Here is a 19,544-nt window from a genome sequence, read left to right as displayed (position 1 = left end):
TATCAATTCCAATAATTTCACTTTTAATCCAAATAATCCTATTAACATCCTGACTAAGATCAATAAAATAAATCTTGATTGCTTCAAACCAATAATCTCTGTGGATTCGACCCTTACTCACGTAAGGTATTACTTGGACGACCCAGTACACTTGCTGGTCAGTTGAACGGAATTGTGCCCACTCATACCAAAAATCCTAAGTTCCACAATCCTACAATAAATATATTGATGCTATATTGATGTGATCACAATTTCGTCCACCACCCTCCGCACAAGTACTCGGCTTGTCGGAACTCGGTGAGCTCCTCCTCACCCATTTGGTTAGGCGAGTCTTTCACATCGGAAACGACCCAAGCGTAGGGATCATACGCCGCGGGAGAAGGGGAAGCCCGGGAGGTCGTGCGAGCCATACCTACATGGGGGGACCATCCAGTCAGTCTAAGAGATCGGTTGCTCATGCCAAATACAGACACTACCCCCACTACTCCCCAACTAAGGCTAAACACAATTAAAACGTAAAAAAGTTCAGGAAAAACCTACCCTGGAATGATACCCCCCTAACACATCTAACCACCATCGAAAGGCTACACAAACAACAACAAAAACCAAGCAACAAGCATGCAAGAACGAAGCACAAAAGAAAAGAATTCAAGAATTACCTGATTTGGTGGAAGGAGGATGAAATCGCAAGTATGGAAGGATGCAGGGGGGATGTGCGAGGGCACCACAACGACGTTCTGAAATTTTGTAGCAAGAAAAAGGAAGAAATGGGAAGTATGAAGAAATGCAGAAGCATAAAACTGACTGTTTAAAAACTGCCTCCCAGGAAGCGCGAAAAACCTGGGGGCAGAATAGTCTTTGCAAACAGGGTTTTTTCACCCCATTATGAGCATTCAATGCTCGGCGCAAGGAACGATGCGATGAAACGGTTGCTTACGCAACCAAGGGACACGCGCGTTGGGGGCATATTCTTCCCACGAGCGGCCGACCTGACGAGAACAAACGAAACGCGAGACGACACGCCATTGATAGTTCCCACGACTACCACTGGCGCGTGGGGGCACTGTTACGGCCCGGCCCAGGCGACTCGCGGGTCTACCCGACCCATTGAATACCCGACCCGATCGGTCGGCCATGTGTGATCCACTATGCGACCCGGACACGCGTCCTTGACAGCTCTCCACAGCAGCTGTAAGGATGCTTCGAGGAAAGTGGGCCTGTCTTTGGGGGCCCACCTCTGACACGGTATAAATGGGGAAGGACCTGCCCTTCCCTCAAGGTACGTCATCTTTCCTCCTATCATTTTCCCCGCCTGCACACTATCTGACTAGGGCGTCGGAGTGTCTTTGCAGGTGGCACCCCCTCTTTCCTTTCATAACGGGAGCTCGACTGCACGGTAAATCCGAACCCAGTACAACCGCGATCGAGGCGTTCTCACCCTCTTCATCCACCACCCGACCTGTCCGGCAACCGACTACCGGACAGAACTAAACTCTTAATATGAAGTAACATCTTCTATAATATAATTATTTTTATATAATTGAAGAATTTAATATAAAAAATTATGAAATTAATAATAGGTTGGCTGCATATATATCGATTTTATTTATTATGACAATTTAAATATGGTTATATAAATAGACTCTTTTCTCTATATTGCTACAAAACTAAGTTTAATTAGATTAAGATCTATCCAATGTGTGATAAGTTAAATTAATTATATTATATAGTATAGATTTAAAATGTTATATTATTTAGAAATAAATTAGATGATTTGTATATTAATGTTAAAATGAAAGTTAATTTGTAAAAAATATTATATGAAATATTCAACTGACAATTTGTATATGATTCAACATCATTATTCAACAAAAATAAAATATAAAAAATACTAATAATTATATTTAACTATTATTTTTAATTTAAGTGAATAATGATATGTATTAAATTTAATTGATTAAAAAATTTAAAATTTTATTTAATGTCATTTAAATTTTGTAATGATTGATAATAAATGACATATTAATACTATATAAAAATTTAATTATTTTTTATATTACAAATTATCATGTGTGTAAAATTATTGACGTGACATAGATATATACAAAAAATAATATGATATAAGTTCATTTTATATATGTTAATTTTAAATTTTATATGATATAAATAAATAGATATATATTATTTTGATATTTTTATATAATATGAGAAATAAATAATAGATTTGCTAAAAAAAATTAGAGATAATAGCATTAATTATGTGGATCAAATACATTTTAAATAGCAAAAAGTTTATAGTTAATAAGCATAATTAATGTTTCTTAACTTATTACCTACAAAGCATAGATACTTTACTTGAGTTGTGTTTGCGTGTTAGATATATTTCGGATACGATCCTCATCAATATACATATTTATTGTGTCCAATCATATTTTAATAAAAAATTTTTTTCAAACACGTTTAGACACGTCTAAATACTATCACGTGTCAATTTATCTAATCTTATTCTTGACATGTATTTTTAAAATAAATTTAGAAATAATATATATTATTATTTATTAAAACAAAAAAATATTTTTAAATATTTTATATAATTAAAATAAAATATTAAAAATAATTAAAAAATTAATTTATATTTTAATATCATTAAAATATCAAAATATCATTACAGTTTATCTAAAAAAATACTTTATATTTAATATGTACGTGTATCCCTATGTCTTATAAAATTTTAAAATTCGCGTGTCCATATCACATGTAATGTAATATCCGTGCATCATAGCTTATACCCCTACAAAATCTTTACTCTTTATTTTTCGCATTTTAATTTTGATTTGCATTCATAGTAATATTTTTAAAAAATGTGTAAAATTTGATGTGTTATTTTATATGAAAATTACAAATCTAATTCTCCGATTTAAAAAATTTAACTTTTTAAAATTTTTAAAACATAAAATTAATTCTCTAATTTGTGAATTTACATAAATGTAACTCTTTGATTTGTGAATTTTAATTTTTAAAAATTTTTAAAATACAAAATTAATCATCTGATTTCTGAACTTCCACAAAACCGATCTTTGGATTTGTAAACTTACATAAACTGATTTTCTAATTTATAAACTTTAATTTTTAAAATATTTAAAATACAAATCAGACCCTCTATTTTAAAATTATCTCCATACTATCTTAAAACGCACCACATCTCTCTTGGTATCATTTTTTTTTGGTGACTTCTCTTGGTATCATTTAAGCAACGAGTAAAAAGCTCACTCACCCACTTTCTCATTAGAAAATCAAAACAACACGCATGTTGAGCTGAGCATAAGCACCATTGATAGGCTCGTATATTATTAATCAAAGGCGGATGCTAAGCCACCGTGTCCAAAATAATATCGTAATCCCTCCCACCTGCGTAACCTTAGCATCTCCCAAGTCCCAAGAGCACAAGCTAGGGGCACGCTAGTAATTTACCCAACACCCATGTTTCCTGTACAACTGAAACCCCCCACCGTTCCCCTATAAATATCGAAGCGCTGTCATACTTTCAAAATCGTAGGCTTGGTAGAGAGAGAAAAAACAAACGAGAAACATAAGGAGAGAGAGAGAGAGAGAGAGAGAGAGAGAGAGAGAGAGAGAGGAAAAAAGGGAAAGAAAAAAAGGAGCTACGACCTCCGAGACTGTAAAACAGACTAAGAGAGGGACAGAGGGAGAGTGCGCGCCAGCGGGCGACATGAGAAGAAGCTTAAAACGACACCGGAAAATGCCGTCTGCAACTCTAAACGACACTCTCATTGTCTGAACATTATCGTATTCCTCACGCCGTTGCCGTTTTTCATCATCGTGTCGTCGTTTCTTTTGCCTCTGGAAAAATTAAAACTCAGCAACATAGTTACATAGAGCAGAATAGGAAAATGAGCCGTTTAGGGTTCAGAACCGAGGTTTATAACGCGGACATGCGTTTGGGTGAACTCGACGTCGTTTCGGTTCCAACGTTCCCGAATTTCCGGTTCCCAAACGACGAGATTCGAATCCGCCACATGTCACCGAAGAGCGAGCGTTGCCCTCCGCTTTCGGTGCTCCAAACCATTTCCGCGTTCGCCGTTCGATGCAAGCTTGAGTCCTCACTCCCCGTGGAGCAGCCACACTTAACCAACCTTCATGCCAGTTGCTTCTATGAACTGATGGTACTAGAGAAAAACTACTATCATTTAATGCTTTGGTTATAATCTCCGCCGCTGCGACAATTGCCGCATTTGATTTCAATTTTAAAGCTGATTCTGATTAGTCGATAAGTTAGATTTTATTTTAGGGGGAGTTTACTTATGATTTCTATTTTTGAGGTTGAGTTTTGGCGTAATTGTAAGGTGCTTCGCAATTTGAAGCTATGCTATTTGTGATTTAATTAATTTAGTTTTTGTGCTGATTGTGGATTCAGACTGCGGTGGTGCTGGCCGGAGAGGAGGAGATTCACCTGGTGGCGATGCCAAGTAAGAGGAAGAAGTTCCCGTGCTTCTGGTGCTATGCCGTCCCCAAAGGTTTGTACAATGCGTGTTTGGGGATGCTGAACATGAGGTGCCTCGCGATCGTGTTTGATTTGGATGAGACTCTTATAGTTGCCAACACGATGAAGTCGTTTGAGGACAGGATTGACGCCCTGCGTGGGTGGCTCTTGCGGGAGACAGATCCATTGAAGGTTCAGGGGATGTCTGCAGAGCTCAAGCGATGCCTTGAGGACCGCCTGCTGCTGAAGCAGTATGCGGAGAATGATTCTGTCATGGATAATGGGAGGGTTTACAAGGTGCAGATGGAGGAGGTGCCTGCCTTGTCTGAGAACCATGAGAAACGTATTCGACCAATTGTGAGGTTGCCAGAAAAGAATATTGTCCTCACTCGCATCAACCCTGAGGTATAATATAAAAAAATATATTTGTTTACTTGCAAAAGTTTTCCCCTTTATTTGTCATTGTTAATTTAGTTTGCTGCATTATACTTTATTGAGAGCTAGTAGTGGATGGGGAGTGCTAATTGTTGAGCCAATGGGTTTAAGTTCGAGGTTTATTATTTGGCAAGCTTTTTTAGGGAGGTTAAGTTTGACCAATAATTTGTTGATTTTTGGGAATTTAGTTGATTGGGAAATAAGAATGTATATAACCTATTGAAAAGACAATAGAGACAGATGGAGCAGTTAAGTTATCTGTGTGAATCTTTATAGAACCAGTGATTTTGATAGTCATGCTTTGTGCTTGTGTTCTCACATCCTGTTTGTTTGAGTGATTGAGTCACATAACAACCCCTATAGTTAGAGTCAGTATATTTGATCAGGCTATGTTTGACTCTACCCCATAAGCTAGATCGAGGGGTGAAACTTGCCTTGCCTTGCCTTAGAAAGGCTATTATGGCCGAAGCACTGGGCAGGATGTGTTCACGCCCATGACTGGACATTTGGAGCATGAATTTTATAGGACTAGATATTTGTAGGTGACCCATCAACAACCATAGGATAGGTTTTTATACCATATTAACATTGTGGGTGTTAGATAGGAGAGAGAAGAGTGAATATATGATTTTGTTGGGGTGTTATAACCTACAAGAGGTAAGACACTGATCCTATTTATAGTAATAGGGGAATCCTAATCCTAATCAAATAAGGAAATAATAATGAAATAAAGGTAAATGTGAAAATCAATCTTATGAAATCGTAACTGATACTGTTTGATATATACAGAGATTATATTTTGTTTATTTCTATAAAATCTCAATTTCTGTTCTAGTTATGCATCTTAGTTTCCTCAGATAATTTGAGAAAAGGAGCTGAACTGTGAGGGGTACGGAGAGATGTGAGAATCAGAAATACAGAGAACATGAAATAACAGAAGAGAGTAGAGGCAGATTGTTCCATATGAGTACTTTAAGTGGCGATTATGAGCAAGAATCTTATTTATGTCTCCACCATTTGTTTTCTTTTGCTTGTATGTTTTATTGACATGTATTAATGATAGCAGCTTCATTTGCCTTGCGATGGCTTGCATAAGTAAAATCAGCTTTGTATTGCTTTTGTTGCATAGAAACTTTGAGTTACATAGAAACTTCGAGTTAAATAAAGTAGCTTGAAATATAAAGGTCGCTGCAAGATTTAATTAATGAAGTACAGACATACTAGTTGGGTGCTGTGTCTAATAGGAATCTGAGAGAAACAGAAATGTAGAGGGGAACAGAGAGAGTAGGTAGAAGAGTGACCGAGTGAGAGATCTCTGAATATTCTTGTCTTAATGATCTAAATGACACATTGCACACTCTTGTGCTTATTGCAGTCAGTGGCTTGGGCAGCAAGCCAGGCTAGGGATTCTACATTAATTGTTATAGTTACATATGTACCTGTATTAAAAATAAAAAAGGGGCAGTCTTGTGCAGAAGCATCTCGCGTTAACGCGGGGTGCGGCCAGGGATGGGCTGCACCCAAAAGGTCGCGTACGCAGCCTAACCTGATAATAACATTAGTTGCTGTTTTCACGGCTTGAACCTGTAACTTTGAGGTCACATGAAGACAACTCGACCGTTGCTCCAAGGCTCCCCTTCTAGCTTACTCTATTAGTTTCTAACATTTTGACACATGTCCATCTCCATCATATGACAAAATAATGATGCATTTCTATACGTTCAATTAAATAAAAATTATTATTGTTACTTTTTAAATTTTTTATTGTATTTTTTATTCTAATACAAAGTAAGACAGCATACTTAAGGCTAATATATACAAAACAATGTTATGAATATGAAATATGGATGATGAAGAATGTTTAATGTGGTGTCTGTGTTAATGACTTGATGTTTAATATTGTTAATCACTATTCCCTGCGGTTTTGGATGTTGGTTCTTGTGTTTTTGTGACTGCATTATTTATGAATGTGTACAGTCAGGTTTCTTAAGCTATCAAAGAATCAATTAACTCACTGCCAGTTTTTATTATGTTCAAAAAAATAAATTTTGTATCAATTTAGAGTTCTCCTTCTCCTTCCTCCAATATGTATGGTACTAAGTGCAACACTGCAACTCATTACTTGTTCATATGATTTTGTCCATAGGAGAGGTTTTTCAGCAATGAGATTCACCTAACTGGTGTATTTGTGTTTGGAAGCCTTTTAATATGTTTCAATTTTAATTCTTCTTTGTTCTTCACATAGATTCGTGATACTAGTGTACTTGTGAGGTTGCGCCCTGCATGGGAAGATTTGAGATGCTATTTAACTGCAAAAGGACGCAAGAGGTTTGAAGTGTATGTTTGTACAATGGCTGAAAGGGATTATGCTTTGGAAATGTGGAGGCTTCTTGACCCAGAGGCACATCTTATAGGTTCAAAGCAAATTCTTGATCGTGTGATTTGTGTGAAAGCAGGTATTCTTTCTATTATTCATGAGGTTTTGTACTTCCTTTGATGCTTGTCAGTTGTCACCTTTAAACATAATAAAGATTTTCAAATTATTTTGTAGAACTTAATTTGAGATATGATTAAAATTCCAAGCATATTTATTTTTCTAAGGGATCTTGTTATTTTTGATACAGCAATAAGTTGAAAACATGTTTTTCTCTCCACTTTGATTTGTTTTATCAGTTATTTTTTTGTATGGTGGTTAATTGTTCCTTTTTTTATGTTCTTCGTATTCTTAATCATTTATTTGCAGGCTCGCGAAAATCCTTACTAAATGTTTTTCAAGATGGTATGTGCCATCCTAAAATGGCAATGGTGATTGATGATCGATCGAAAGTTTGGGAAGACAAAGACCAGCCTAGGGTTCATGTGGTTCCTGCCTTTACTCCATATTATGCTCCCCAAGCCGAGGTACTGTTAGTTACGGAGTGGAGTGTTTGCCACTCCCAAATTGATAATGCCACTTCTAATTGGGAGATTTTACTCCCAATACAACATCTACAACAAAATCTTATTAAATTGGGACTAACATAAAAAAAAGATTGGCAATATCCACTACCTTGTATTTATCTTTTATTTTATTTTGTTTTATTTTTTAATTTTAAATGTGTTATTGGTAGAGGAATGAATTGTTTTTGGCTATACCTAGTGGAGGAGGAGGAGGAGGAAATGAGGGGTTAAACAAAATGTGGGAGTGAATAACTAAATACAATTATACAGAAGGGGTTTGGAGTATATGGTTGGAGCGTCATGCACTCATCTTTAATGGCAGATTTTCTAGGAAGCATGTGTTCTGAGATAGGATTAGACATGTAGGAACTAGGGGACTTTCCCTCTCATACATGTTAGAGATTGGAAAGCCATGCTTTATAGATAAATCTTTGTTTTTTTTTTTTCCTTTTATGTGAGAACTCTTATCCCAATCTTTTATTATCCTTCTCCTAATCTTAATGAAATTCTTCTTTCACCCAAAAAAAAAAAAATTATAGAGTAGTAAAGTTATAAATTGGTGAAACAACGTTTGTTATATAAGTCTTTATCTTTATTATGAATTTAAATATTTCAGTAATTTCTGTATTTCTTTATTAGACTGCCAGTGCTGTTCCAGTCCTATGTGTGGCAAGAAATGTTGCATGTAATGTCAGAGGTTGCTTTTTTAAGTAAGTTGTATGCTCAACTGCTCAACTGTTTTATACACTCAATATTCTTCCCCATATGTTTTTAATTTATTTTTTTTATGACTTGGGGTCAGAGAGTTTGATGAGATTTTATTACAAAGAATCGCTGAAATCTTCTTCGAAGACGATGTTGTAAGTTTACCTCACCCCCCGGATGTGAGCAACTACCTGATGTCTGAGGTATTGGATCAAAATTTGGAATATTTGTGATTTTGAATTCAGTAATTATAATAAGCTATACGAATGGTTTTACTGTTCTCAAATGCTTATCTTGCTGTTGCTGAACTATTAACAAGCTCACTGGATGGCAGGATGTACCAAATGGTAATTCTAATGGCCCTATCAATGAAGGAATGAATGGTGCAGAAGTTGAGCGAAGGTTAAGCCAACCTGTATGTTCCAATGTTTTTGGGTTTATTGTGTTTATTGTGTTTATTGTTTCTGCACTATGTCTATGATACATGTTTTGAAACTTCATACTAAATCATTGTTGGCAATTTCTTATGTTATGCATTTGACAAATTTTGAAGACCATAGAATTTTTATGTCTATGATACATCTTTTGATTTCCCGTGTTTTCAGGATGATAAGCTTTCTGTTGATGTAGTTACTCGACCTATGGTTAACAATGCTGAATTCAGACCTGAAACTTCTCAACCAACTGCTGGTATTATTGCAAATATCGCTGGCCCTGGATCTTCACGAACCCCAATTCTGTCACAGAGTATGGAACATCTCTAGAATTTTAGTTTGTGGTCGTGAAAATATGCGATCTTTTAATGTTTTTCTTTCCCAACCTTTGTCTCAGAACCTGGTTTGCTTGGACCTCCAGTCAGGCATGATGTCAACTCTCTTGATCGTGATCATGACATGAAAAGAGGACTATTAACGATGAGGCATGGTCCGGATATAAGAGGTCAAACTTCAGTTGAACCCCCGCTTATGTCAAAGCCGCCTCCGCCCCTACCCTCACAACCATCTCCATCTTTAACACAGTCACATGGAGGCTGGTTGGTAGATGATGATATTAGCAGCAGACCTCATACAAATAGCCGGCCTTTTGCATCTCTTAAGGAACCAAATGCAGTAAAATCTGACAAGCATCAGGCTCAACAGAAACCATTTTCCCATAGTATGGTAGTTTCACCGCCCAATGCTTTACTGTCGCCAGCATCACAACTTAAGGCTGAGGAGGTTTGTAGTTGAAAATCTTTTGGATGTATTTTTTGGACTATTTTAAAATTTGAAGGCTTGAGCTTGCTCACATGCAGGCATTTTCCATGAGTGACTTGCAGAGGCAGAATGCACTGTCAAAGTCCCAGCTTTCCGGTATTTCTTGTTACTAATTTTTCTAAGTACATCCTGATAGTTTCTGTGAGATCCCTTTGAAATTTAATCGATATTCGTTTCACATATGATGAAGTGTTTGGGTGTAAATGCCTAATGGAATTATTTTGTCTGTCAGTACTAGGGGAATTATACATGGGTTTTACACTGGACTAATGTAGTTAGTGATGTATCTTTTGCTTGAAAATATCAAGTTCTGAAATCTGAATTTAAAGTAGGCTAGCAGCATCATGTTCTAGTTAAGCAACTTGTATGCCATGGCATTTCTCTGCAATTAACCTTTGACTATACAATAATTAATACAGACAATCTCCTTTTTCTTTTTTTATTTTCCCCACCTATTTCACCCGTTTCATCTCCAGGCTTCCCTGAAATGCTATCTTTATAACCTGTTATTCTGCTATGTATTCTGTTTGTTCAGTTCCAATTTTAAGTGTTTCTATATAATTGTATATCATATACTGAGTTGCCACCTGACTAACAATCAACCTTTCAATGGGGGGTCCTGTTATGGTTTCTTGAGCTTCAAAATATTGGTCTGTAACCCTAGAATAGATTAGCCACGTAAGATATTTAGTCAGGTGACAGGTATCTTTTTGTTGTGTAAATGATCTCTCTCTCTCTCTCTCTCTCTCTCTCTCTCCAGTGATTAGTGTGGTAAGCTGTGATATTAGCCTGCTTTCTTCTATAATTATCTGAGAAATATGGGTTAGTGCATGAAAGATAATCCCAGGTCAGTATCAGCTAATGACCTGATAAGGTTTTTATCTTATAGCAATAGGGGAGAGTTTGCTCCAATTATATGAGATAGGATGTTAAAGACATGCTTGAGATCCCAAAGAGTTAGGCATAGGATTTCTCTTAAGGTACCCACTGCAGAAGACTAGGCTTCTAGTCTGTACCTCCTGGATAATCTGGGGTTCATATTGCGGAGGGATTACTGCAAAGCACAATATTACTTTTGTACTCATGCACTTTGACAGTGAACAGAGCCATACCTGTAATCTCTTAAGCCAATGTATAGTCAGCTGGGTTTGGCAATTGGGTTTCTTAACCCTTTAACCCCCTCTCTTATTATTGATCCAGTGCAAGCTATCCAACTTCTCTTAGATCATTTTCTTATCTAAATACCTAGTCATATTTGTTATGTTCCCAGCAGGGAACTATTTGGTGTATCTGTGCTTCATGTTAATGTAATAAATAATAATGCATAGGTTCCATCTGTATTTTCATTTATAGATATTCATTGGGGAAGGTTTGTGCATTTACGTAGTACATCTTTATTAATCATTACAGTTTGCTATTCTTAAGTTTGTAATGTTTTGGGATTTTGATGTCAGTCAGCTGAATTTTCAAATTATTACTTTTCTAAATAATTTGAAAGGCTAGACAGGGATACGTTCAGGTACTTCTGTTTTGTTTTGTTTTTTTTTTTTTGGGGGGGGGGGGGGGAGGAGCTTGTTTTGAAAGGCTGCATTAGCATGTTATTTTCATCTACGGTCTATTTAATTGCTTCCTTTGTTTTGTTATTGACTAAGCTTTTTAGCAGAGGATGGAATATCCCCAAATCATGCATCTTCTAATGGCAAAGATATCCAGAGTGAGGCTGGAAAATTAAACATTTTACCTTCTGTTGCTATCGGAGTGCTACAAGAAATAGGCAGGCGATGTTGCTCTAAGGTACATTTGGTTTCTGCATGTAAGTGAGAATCTTTTTTCTTCTGCTTTAATTGAAGTGAACTATCATCATTTTCTTTTTTCTTCTTAGGTTGAATTTAAGTCTATTGTAAGCACCAGCAAAGACTTGCAGTTTTCAGTGGAGGTCAGCTTAAGTTCTGTTTCTCAATGTCTCTTTTGGTGATTATATGATTGTTTGTGTTGTTTTTAATTTGCAAGTTATGTTTATGTAACATGCATTGGTTAATTATTTACTTAAGCTGCAGAGATGTTGTTATGTTACTCTGAAGTTTAATGGGCATCATAGACACTTTTTATTTTTTTATTTTTGAAGATTTATGGTAAGTGATGTAGCCTTCTGAAAATCCTCCTATACTAATGAAGTAAAGAATTAAAAATAAGATACAGTTTGTATCTTAGAATGTTTATAGAATAATCAATTTTTTTTCCCATGTATTACAGAGGAGCATGTTTTGGAGGTACTGTAGGAAGATAAATCCCTCTCTCTCCCCCCCCCCCCCCCAAAAGCCACTCACAGACACACACACAGAGATTAGTTAAAGTTAACTATGTTTATTTGTTTTTAGATGTGTGCTTGTTTTTCCATACTCATGCAGAGTAGCCAGGTCACTTGGTCTTTTGGTCGGTGGTTAATCTTTATTGACTACTTTTCTCATACTGTTGCATCTTCAAATAATCTGGGTTATGAATTGTATGATTCCTTGGTTTTTAGGTACTCTTCACTGGTGAGAAAATAGGTGTTGGTATGGGTAGGACAAGGAAGGATGCTCAACAACAAGCTGCTGAGAATGCTCTTCGCTGTTTGGCAGGTATAATGCTTTTCAAAGCTAATCCCTAAGTTTTCATTATGATATTTCTTTGGTAGTAGAATGAAGAGGAATTTCTTGAAAGGGTTGTTACATTTATTGACGAGTGTGCTTGTCTATGTCCTTGCAGTACTGTGTATGCATGCAGAACAGTCTTGGAGGTTCTTTTTGTTGATTATTTGATTATTTATGGAATTTTACCTTTTGAGGGATTCAGGATAATTTGGAGTGAGATAAAATTGAAAGAATATCTGTGGATACAGATTTCGTGCAACATAAACACTAAAACTTTTTTATCGAAAAACCTTAACATACATGTGAACAGCAAGTGCTTTTTGCTTATTAGTTAAGGTAGAACTTATTAGTTACAAAACTTGGCTGAGAAGGAAAGTGCTTTTTGCATTTTAATGATGAGGGCATGTGGAATTTCTTCTCTGGCTTTGCTTGGTATTGGTTGATGTTGATTATTTATTACGTGAAAACTGATTTTAACAATTATTTTCTTTATTGTGGGTGTTTGTTCTCTATTTGAGGCTTTTGAGCTATAGCAAGGAAATAAATGCATTTTTGGTGTATGGAATTGCAGAGAAGTATGTAGCACATATGGAGCCTCAATGTAGAGCTGTTGATTGCGAATTTGACAAGCTTTCTCTTGGACAAGAAAATGGTTTCTTGTGGGATGAGGTTACTCCGGAGTCTAGTGAACAGCAAAGAAAAGATGGCTTACCCAAAGAAAGTGCTTCTGAGGTGGGGATTTCTAATGTGTCTGATTGTTGATTTGACTTGTTTGTTTTAAGGAAATAGGTGATGCTTGGATAAGGGGTATATGGACTAGATACTCCAGATGATGCCTAGTGATTTTATAGAGAATTACACAGTTTATGGAATTGTATAGCATCAATGTGAAGGCTAAATCACTGAATGGGGAGTGAGCTGGCTTCATGTCTGCTACTGCTGTCTTAGACAGGGCCTCTTAAATTCCTACTTAAAAGGTAATGGCTTGGTAGTCAGTCCCTGCTAATTACCCATTATCCAAGTATTCCCTATCAGTCATGTCAGCAATATTGCTGTTTCATGCCTCTAAATTATATTGTTGTTCCTTCTGGTTCTTTTTTAATTTTTTAAAATTATTTAGTGTCCTGGGTTTAATTAATTTAAGAGTGCTCTATGGTTATATTCATGGATTCTTTGTAAACTCAAATGATTGGTACTGCAAGGTTTTGCTGAGACTAAACACTTTCTTTTTTGTCATTGGTTTTTTCTTGTTTCCCCCGGGGTCTTTTGTCTTTGGTACAGTAAAAAGTTGTTCTACTTGGTGATCTATGAATAGCTTAACTTGACATGTAGGTGTAATTATCATATTAATTCACTATGATTTTCAGGCCTCAGATGCTGAGACAAAGCTCTCTACACTTAATGCTACTATTGTGCAAATAGAAAAGCGTTCCAGTTCCCCCAGGTAACTTGGGTTATGTGTGCAATTCCCTAAATTCATTTAGTTGAGTGAGTTTCTTTGTTGGTAAAAAGGAAATGAGTTTTGTTTCCAACTTGGAGTATAGTGCTACCCAAGTCTAGTCAAACTAAAAAGCTTAGTGTAGCTGCTGAGGCACTTACTTGAGTTATGTGTGCAATTCCCTAATTTCGTTTGGTTGAGGCTCTTACTTGGAGCTTTAATCAAATTAGAGATGTTTTAAGACTAGTTCAGGGAATTAGTAGGGCTCACTTAACGTTAAGCTAACAGCAAAATGCTCAAGGTAAACTCCTTGTGTTGAAAGGTTAATTCATAAATAGAAATGATTTTGAAGGATGCAAATGCAATTGAGGTAGCGATAAAAGTGATGGAAACTATGAAATTCAATCTGATTCCACTTTCTTGTGAACATTATGAACATCACCACTGCAATACATCTATTTGGTTATCAACTCTATAGCCTATTAGAAAGTAAGAATTTTTCTTTTAAGACTTGACGTATATAAAGACTAATAGCCTATAAATAATATACCATATGATGTCAAATGTACACAATGAGTAGAGGTATTAGTCTTTATATACGTCAAGTCTTAAAGGAAAATTCTTACTTTCTAAGTAACATATTATTCAAATTGAACAAGATCATATTGGAAAATATCAACATAATCCTTTGCCATAAACAAAATTGTGTACATCACAGAAACTTCTTCGGGTGATATTGTTGAAGTTGTTGGACATAGACACTTAGTGAACATCAAGTGCTATTTCTCACCCAAAAGGTCAAAAGAATGAAATTCACTTATATTTCACATCAAAAGAGAAACAATCATGTTCTAAATGTAACAACTCTTCCAAGAAATTCCTCTTCGTTCCTACTACAAAAGGAAATATTATACTGAAAACTTAGGGATTAGCTTTGAAAAACATTTTACCTGCCAAACAGCCAAGAGAATTCTCAGCAGCTTCTTGTTGAGAATCCTTCCTTCGTAGAAAATACCTATTTTCTCATCAGTGGAGGTAGAAAATAATCAGGACAACTAAGGGGTAGGGGTGTGTTCAAAAGCTATCATTCCTCACACTGTTGTGTATCAAACCAAACTGCATCCTAAAAGCAGCTATTTCTAGAAAATTTTAAAACCGAACCAGGTCTTATTATTTAAATTTGAAGTTGAAAAAACCAATTATCAACTCAGTTCCCGACGTATAACCAAATTTTTTATGCATAATATATCACAAGTTGAAGTGGAGTAGCTCTTCCCAGCCATGAAACTATTCTATGATCACCTCATTCATGCCCTCCAATGCCCAAATTTTTTTACGCTCTTCAGTAGCTTGTGTGTCATCCATCAACTAAATCACAAATGTAGCTACCTTAATTCCTGCGGACTAGGAGAGCACCAACCATACAAAAGAAATGTTTGGGATTTGATAAAAGAAAGGGACGGATAGACACTTAGACTTAGTTTGGTAAAGCTTTTACTTTTTAAAAGTAGCTTAGAAAAGATAGCTTTTAAAAGATAGCTTTTTAAAGAGTGTAGCATTTATGTTTGGTAAATCAATTAAAAATGACTTTTAATAGACACAAGCAACAACAATTATGTTTGGTAAAATAGCTTTTAAAATTTAAAAATACTATAAAAGACATAAATTTAAGCGTTAAATTTGAAAATTAGTTAATATATGAGGTTATATTAGACTTTTAAATTTTGAAAAGTACAAGCCAATCTTGAAAAGTTTCACCTTAGTTGCTTTCAAAAGTATCACGATCTTTTAAAAGCTGCAAGCACAAGCACATGGTCTTTTTGATTTACCAAATACAAAATGAGGAGCTTGTGTTTTTAAAATGCACAAGCACCTCTTCGAAAAGTTTTACCAAACCAAGCCTTAGTGCTAGTCTGCTACTAAATTTAATTATCAAATATGGTTCTAAACCAGTTTGAAATTTGGTTAGTTTACTTTACATTGTTCAAAACTGATTTGTTGGTAAACTATTTGTTTTGAGTAACCAAATTTAAGACCTAGTCCATTTCAGTTTTGGATTGGTTTATAAGAAAAACCAGATTATCTTTCTCAGCCTTGACTAGGAGGGACACCAGAAACAGAAAGGTTGAGAACCAAATATCATGATCACACCCACAAAGAATCAATTACTACCTTCGAGGCCAGCGTGGTGGTTGTGTGCATTTGTATAACTTTGAAGTGTGGGTGGTTGGACGACCAAAGGTAGCCAATGCTACTAGCACCCTTAAGGCAAAGGGGCTCCTTTTTTTCCCCCTCTCTTTTTCATATTGGTTAAAGTTGACATTGTTTGTTTGTTTTTCCCCCTCTCTTTTGTGCGGTGTTTAATCTTTATTGGCTACTTTTTTCACGCATTACTCGTGTGTCTTCAAATAACCTGGGTTACAAATTGTCTGAATCCTTGGTTTAGGTACTACTGTTGGATCTAATGTTTATATGCTGCTGATCTGCGATAAGCTAATGTCATTGTTGCAGTAAATATGTGCATTCTTTTGCACTGTCTTCCTTCAGAAGAAAAATTTAAGTTTTCCTTCGTGTATTTAGTGTCAATTCTTAGTTTTGTTAATTCTCCTTTCAGGTTGCCCCAGTCTATTCCCAATAAACGGTTGAAGGAATGAGTATGTTGCAAGATGACACAAAAACTTCCATCATTGTATTAATCAGAATCTTCTTACCTCGTGAAACCGCATATAATCATTTTGGAGGCAACAAAAGGTCTTGTATGTTATTTGCTCATGTAATATCTGCCATAGCGTTTTTGGATATGCTTTGGCTACTCCTTGTTAATTTCTTTCACTATAGAGAGGGGCATGTTTTTTTGGTTTTGCCCTACTATTTTTCACATTTTTAGGACCTGGTATAGCCTCATTGTTAATGTTTCATTAGTTTGAACATAAATCACAAGAAAAGAAATAATATTTAATGTGTAATCTATTAGCATTCCCCCCCTATTGCATTGTTGCTTGAATATAGTTGACGCTTGCCCCCTTATTTCTGTTGGCTGGTGGCTGGTTAGATAGTTGATCCCGTTTGGTTGGACTAACTTGAGACGGTTATGTAACAATTGTGTCAATTTCGAACCATCAACTAATTGTTTGTTGGTGACTATTTCTATGAAGACATTTTTATGTGAAGATTGTATTGCAAACTATTAGATGGTTTCATAAGTTTTACTGAATATGATTAATTGAACCGTCTAACGGTTTACAATATCATTTTCACATGAAGATGTCTTTATGGAAGTAACTATCTTGTTTGTTAAATAATGTGTATAAAATTATGAAAGTTTTTGTGTTTTATCATCTCTATTTATATTATATAAAAGTTGATTTGATACAAGTTTATTGTAACATGAGCTTGTCATATTGTTTCTTAAAGTATCATGCAAGTTATATTGAATAGATGGCAATCATCGTTAACTAAAAAAAAAAAAAAAAAACTCTTCTGCGGCTCCTTTTTTCTCAATAAAAGGTTTGTTATTGTTCCCTGGCCCTTTTCTTCTATGCTTACAAAAAAGTCTCGGTCTCTTATATCTTGTACCTAGGGGTGGCAAACGGGCCTAAACCCGCCGGGCCGGCCTGCGTAACCCGCCAAAAAAGGCGGGCTGGGCTGAAAAATTGGGACCGCCAAATAGCAAAAGCCCGCCTAACCCGCACCGCTTAAACCGCGGGTTTTGGCGGGCTTTGGCGGGGCGGGGCGGGCTTCCCCGCCGGGCCAAGGTTTTTATTAGTGAGGGGATATTTTTGCAATTTTTTTGCCAAAACCTAGCTTCCCCGAACCTAACTTACAAGAGTGTGAAGATAAAAATGGAGTGTTTTGAATTATGTTTATGTTATTTTGGAGACAATATTTATAATTATGTTTTGGATTATATTTATTTTGCTTTGGAGAGAATATTTATACTTATATTTTAAATGAAAATTTGGTTTATAATTATATTTATTAGATATTTATAATTACAAAGATTTTAATGTTTGTGAATATAAAAAATATAATTTTTTATGCCATTAGAAATTATAAATTTATTAATATAGTTGTGAAATTATATATATTACCTAGTAGTTAATAGTAAAAAAAAAAAAAGAGAGGAGCTTTGGCGGGCTTAGCCCGCCAGCCCGCCAGCCCGCAGTTAGGCGGGGCGGGCTAGGATTCTAGGACCGCCTCACTAGGCGGGGCGGGGCGGGCCAGCCCGCCAAAGGGCGGGCTTCTGGTGGGGCGGGGCGGGGCGGGGCGGGCTTCCCCGCTTGCCACCCCTACTTGTACCTTCTTTCTTCTCAATAAAAAGGGTGTTCCATTGCCTTCGGCTTCTCTTATTATCCTGAAAAAAAAATTCCATCAACCTACTAGTCGCCATGCCCCTGTATTCAGAAAACAGAAAACCCAGCCTGATTTAGCGCAATCTATCCACTACTTTCAGCTCCTACGGACCTCAATGTAGGTAGCATGACAAACACCAACGTTTCCATAACCTTCCAAGTTCGACAAATACAATTAACACTATTGTATTATATCTGCTTTCAACTAACTTGAATGAGGCTCCACATTATGTCGGTAGATAAAAGATAAAAAAACCTTCAAATGTGAAAAAATAATTAGAGTCGATAGTATAAATTGAAATGAAATTCAGTATTTTAGACATATTTAATTATGCAATTTATTTCAACTTGAAATATGTTGGAAAATACTTGTAGATGTCAAACTTTAAACCATCATACAACTCGATCATGATAAAAGCAATGTTGTTCATAGTTATATAAATTAATTTATGCATATGCATATATGTATATAAATAAAAAATGAAATTTCCAATTATAATTAGCAACAGCCATATACTTAATTAAAACTATGTTAATGTTATATATACATACTTCATAAACAATAATATTGTTGTTCATACTTGCTCCAACATTGGGGCCCAGGTCCAAATAAACCAAAAAGGCCCAATCCAAAGATTGGCCTCCGCTACCTACCGACCTCCTTAGAAGAGGTCGGATCCAACACAGACTCCACTCTAAGGAAGTTGGGATCGAAGGATAGCATGCAGATAACCCTTATTCAAATAAGTAACTGTCCCTAAAATCTCTCAATCCACTTCTAGGAACCATATCTCAACTTCCCTAAGATAACGGGACGGTTATCCACCTTAAAAGGTGGAACTACTCCAATGGTGGTTATTGATTCACCACTACAAATATACTGACACCCCTCAGGTATCTCTAGGTTCCAATACTCTCTAAATCTGCTGAAACCCTTTACTGATTTAGGCATCGGAGTGTCTTTGCAGGTACCACCCTCCCATTCCTTCACACACGCAAGTCGGAGACCACCTCCTCTTACCGCTTGGGCCAATCTCCAAAGCCCAATCCACCAATCTCATGTTACCTACGTAACATTGGCGCCATTATTGGGGACCCGAGAGATCAACCAATGATGACGGACGATTTGAACGAGGATCAAAACACAACGTCTGATTCTGAGCAAGAGAATTAGGACGCTGGTAACAACGACAGAGCTATAGTCACTCACCAAGGGGTGACTAACCAGCACAGAGAAGGCACCTCAGGGGTGAAGGACTGATAAACCCCGATTTTGTGGTTTAT

General features: G+C 36.2%; 1 protein-coding gene across 4 annotated transcripts; it reads left to right on the top strand.

Moving 5' to 3' along the window:
• Positions 1 to 3,527: 3,527 nt before the first annotated feature.
• LOC112796999 (RNA polymerase II C-terminal domain phosphatase-like 2) lies at positions 3,528 to 16,893 on the top strand. Of its 4 annotated transcripts, none has more exons than XR_011881239.1 (16): positions 3,528 to 4,184; positions 4,436 to 4,906; positions 7,182 to 7,392; positions 7,680 to 7,837; positions 8,516 to 8,586; positions 8,679 to 8,784; positions 8,916 to 8,996; positions 9,187 to 9,328; positions 9,413 to 9,798; positions 9,876 to 9,933; positions 11,501 to 11,631; positions 11,720 to 11,773; positions 12,362 to 12,458; positions 13,042 to 13,447; positions 13,838 to 13,914; positions 16,523 to 16,893. XR_011881239.1 is itself a non-coding variant. In XM_025839712.3 (16 exons), exons 1-16 carry the CDS (start codon positions 3,912 to 3,914, stop codon positions 16,560 to 16,562), a joined length of 2,517 nt encoding a protein of 838 aa, XP_025695497.1. In that variant the 5' UTR covers positions 3,528 to 3,911; the 3' UTR covers positions 16,563 to 16,893. The 4 variants fall into 4 exon arrangements, 2 of the variants coding, with proteins under 2 accessions (XP_025695497.1, XP_025695496.1); XR_003199541.3 differs by having other exon boundaries at positions 11,498 to 11,631; XM_025839712.3 differs by having other exon boundaries at positions 13,042 to 13,202.
• Positions 16,894 to 19,544: the final 2,651 nt, after the last annotated feature.

The sequence above is a fragment of the Arachis hypogaea genome, chromosome 4 (assembly GCF_003086295.3).
Source record: "Arachis hypogaea cultivar Tifrunner chromosome 4, arahy.Tifrunner.gnm2.J5K5, whole genome shotgun sequence".
NCBI lineage: Eukaryota > Viridiplantae > Streptophyta > Magnoliopsida > Fabales > Fabaceae > Arachis > Arachis hypogaea.
This window is presented reverse-complemented; position numbering and strand designations above follow the sequence as displayed.

What these genes read in the sequence shown, in the direction of transcription:
- LOC112796999 (XM_025839711.3), top strand. Translation starts at nt 3,912, where the DNA reads ATGAGCCGTTTAGGGTTCAGAACCGAGGTTTATAACGCGGACATGCGT. An exon ending in TGTGATTTGTGTGAAAGCAG is followed by an intron (nt 7,393 to 7,679) that starts GTATTCTTTCTA and finishes ATTTATTTGCAG; the next exon opens with GCTCGCGAAAATCCTTACTA. An exon ending in GCAACTACCTGATGTCTGAG is followed by an intron (nt 8,785 to 8,915) that starts GTATTGGATCAA and finishes ACTGGATGGCAG; the next exon opens with GATGTACCAAATGGTAATTC.